Source organism: Kogia breviceps, chromosome 2 (genome assembly GCF_026419965.1).
Source record: "Kogia breviceps isolate mKogBre1 chromosome 2, mKogBre1 haplotype 1, whole genome shotgun sequence".
NCBI classification, from domain to species: Eukaryota; Metazoa; Chordata; class Mammalia; order Artiodactyla; family Physeteridae; genus Kogia; species Kogia breviceps.
This window is the reverse complement of record NC_081311.1, coordinates 27,320,535-27,322,639: the sequence shown is the minus strand read 5'-3', so window position 1 is coordinate 27,322,639 and position 2,105 is coordinate 27,320,535. Positions and strand designations below refer to the sequence as shown.

General features: G+C 56.9%; 1 protein-coding gene across 1 annotated transcript in view; it reads right to left on the bottom strand.

The window, feature by feature from the left end:
• Nucleotides 1-642: 642 nt before the first annotated feature.
• Nucleotides 643-2,105, bottom strand: part of FBXW4 (F-box and WD repeat domain containing 4) — an 80,439-nt gene continuing 78,976 nt past the window's right edge. The window contains 2 exon segments of the mRNA XM_059054102.2: nt 643-1,388; nt 1,589-1,730. Of these exon segments, the coding sequence (XP_058910085.1) occupies nt 1,269-1,388; nt 1,589-1,730 (262 nt within the window). The 3' untranslated portion in view covers nt 643-1,268.

Sequence of the window (2,105 nt, the reverse complement as noted above, 5' to 3'; positions counted from 1 at the left end):
CTGTGGGTGCACTGCCCTCTTGTCCACCTCTGATGCTTCTGCCCCCTAGGGAGGGTGCTGGTGATGACATTTCCTTCTCCTCTAGCCTAGGGACCTTCAATATAGAACCTTCCACATAAAGGGAGGTATGGGTCTTAGATGGAGAAGAGGATCAGGGAGCCCTGACTCCAGCAGGACAGGGCATCTTCCCCAACCTGTTTGCATAAACTCAGAGGAAAACCAGGCTGGAAGGGCCCCTGTGCTACCTTACCTTGTAGACCCTAAGTGAAGGGTGAGTGAGGAAGAAGTTTTTAAACTGCAGAAAACCTGGAAACAGCCCAGGATATTAAGATGCTGTGGGTGTAAAGCCAGCCTAAGGGTTGCAGCATTGTGGAGTGCTGGAGTAGGGTGAAGGAGGTCACTGCAGGCAGACAACAGCTTAGCAGCCAGGAACCTTTCCACAGTCCCCCTCCATACCCCACAGGTGACACCCACCCTATCACCAGGGCCAAAGGGGTGGAGGGGGTAATGAGAGGTTTTCCTGAAGAAAAGAAATGTTTGTTCTTTGAGACACTGAGCCATGAGATCTGACCCTTCCAACCCCAAGTTTAAATCTGTTGTTCCTTCTCCCTGGGGTCTTGCCAGCCAGTGAGGAACCAGATCTGTGAACAATCAAGCTTTATTTCTACAAAATGAACATTTTAGCATGTCTCAACAGGTAGCCTGAGGTTGGGCTGACTCAGAACTCATTCAAAATTTGGGGGTTCCCTTTGTCCTTTCTTGGTTTCAAAGCAAGACCAGGCCACAGTACCCCAGGAATGAGTCCCCAGCCCAAGAGCTTGGTCAAGGGTGGGGTCTGACTGAGGTGGAGGCTTGTCACAGGGTATCGGCAGCCTCCCCTCTCCTTCCAGGGAAGGGGCAGGAAGGGACCAACTGGGAAGGCTGGAGCACCTCACCTCACTCTTGTGTTGAGCTGGCCCAGCTCTAAGAAGGGGTGGGCCTCTCTCCCCAGGCCAGATCCTTGCTCTGGCCAACAGGGAAGCGAGGCCCAGCTAAGTTCAGCCGAGCAGCAGCAGGTCCCTTCTTTCCACCTGGTTCCTGAGAGGGATTGCACCCCTGGGTAGCTCCAGTGCGCAGGAGTCAGCAGCCTTTATCTTAAGGCGCCTGAGTACCATGGTCACAGGTCTAGGAACACAGGCGGGGCCGGGGAGGAGGTATCACTGCACCCTGCAGGCAGCAGAGGTCCCTGAGTAGCTGGCTTCTCTGGCCCACAGGCTGGGGTGGCCCTGTCAAGGGGTTTGAAAGTCCAGGCCATGGAGGTTGTAAGACAGCGCAGCGTAGAGATGCCTGGTGGTGAAGCGCAGGCAGTACACAGGACTGCTGAGGGGCGTCGACGTCAGAGGGAAGGCCTGCGTGGGAGGGACAGGAGTGGCAAGAGCGTCCCCACCGGGAGCTGGGGGAGCCCAAACCCAGGATTCCCAGGCCCAGTGCCAGGGGACAGGGGCCACTGTAGGCTTCCTCCCACCCCCTCCAGGCACACCCACTCCCAGCGCAGCCCCCAATAACAAGTCCTGGCATCCAGGAGGCCTGCGGTGGGAAGGACGCTTACGTGTAGGCAGGCCCTTTGGCGCCGGTCCCACAGTCGCACGACACCGTAGTAGGAGGAGCCAGTGGCCAGCAGGTGGTTCCCATCCGTCTGCAGGCAGTACAGGGTGCTGTCGTGGGGCTCTTCCCACTCCATGACACACTTCCTGTCCAGGAGGAGGTGATGCAGGGGGAGGTTTGGGGGTGCCCTCCACCTCCACCCCAGCTTCCCCAGAGGCCTTAGGGAGCCACTCTGGCTGGGAGAAATATACCAAATCACCAAATTCCTTTAAAACCAGACTTAATGGGAGAAAGCCTCCTCAGTAAAGATCTCTTTCTCAGCAAGTCCCTGGCCCCAGGCAGGTTTATGCCTCGTTTGCGCATCATGTGGCTGCTGTGTGTCACCAGACTTAAGAGGCAAGAAAGGCCTCAAGAAAGCTGGGACAGAATGCTGAGGGACAGCACCCTGATGGCTCCCAAGGCTCTTATCAGGGCCTCGTGGCTATGGTCTCCTGGGTCACAGGACCAGGGCCACCAAGGTG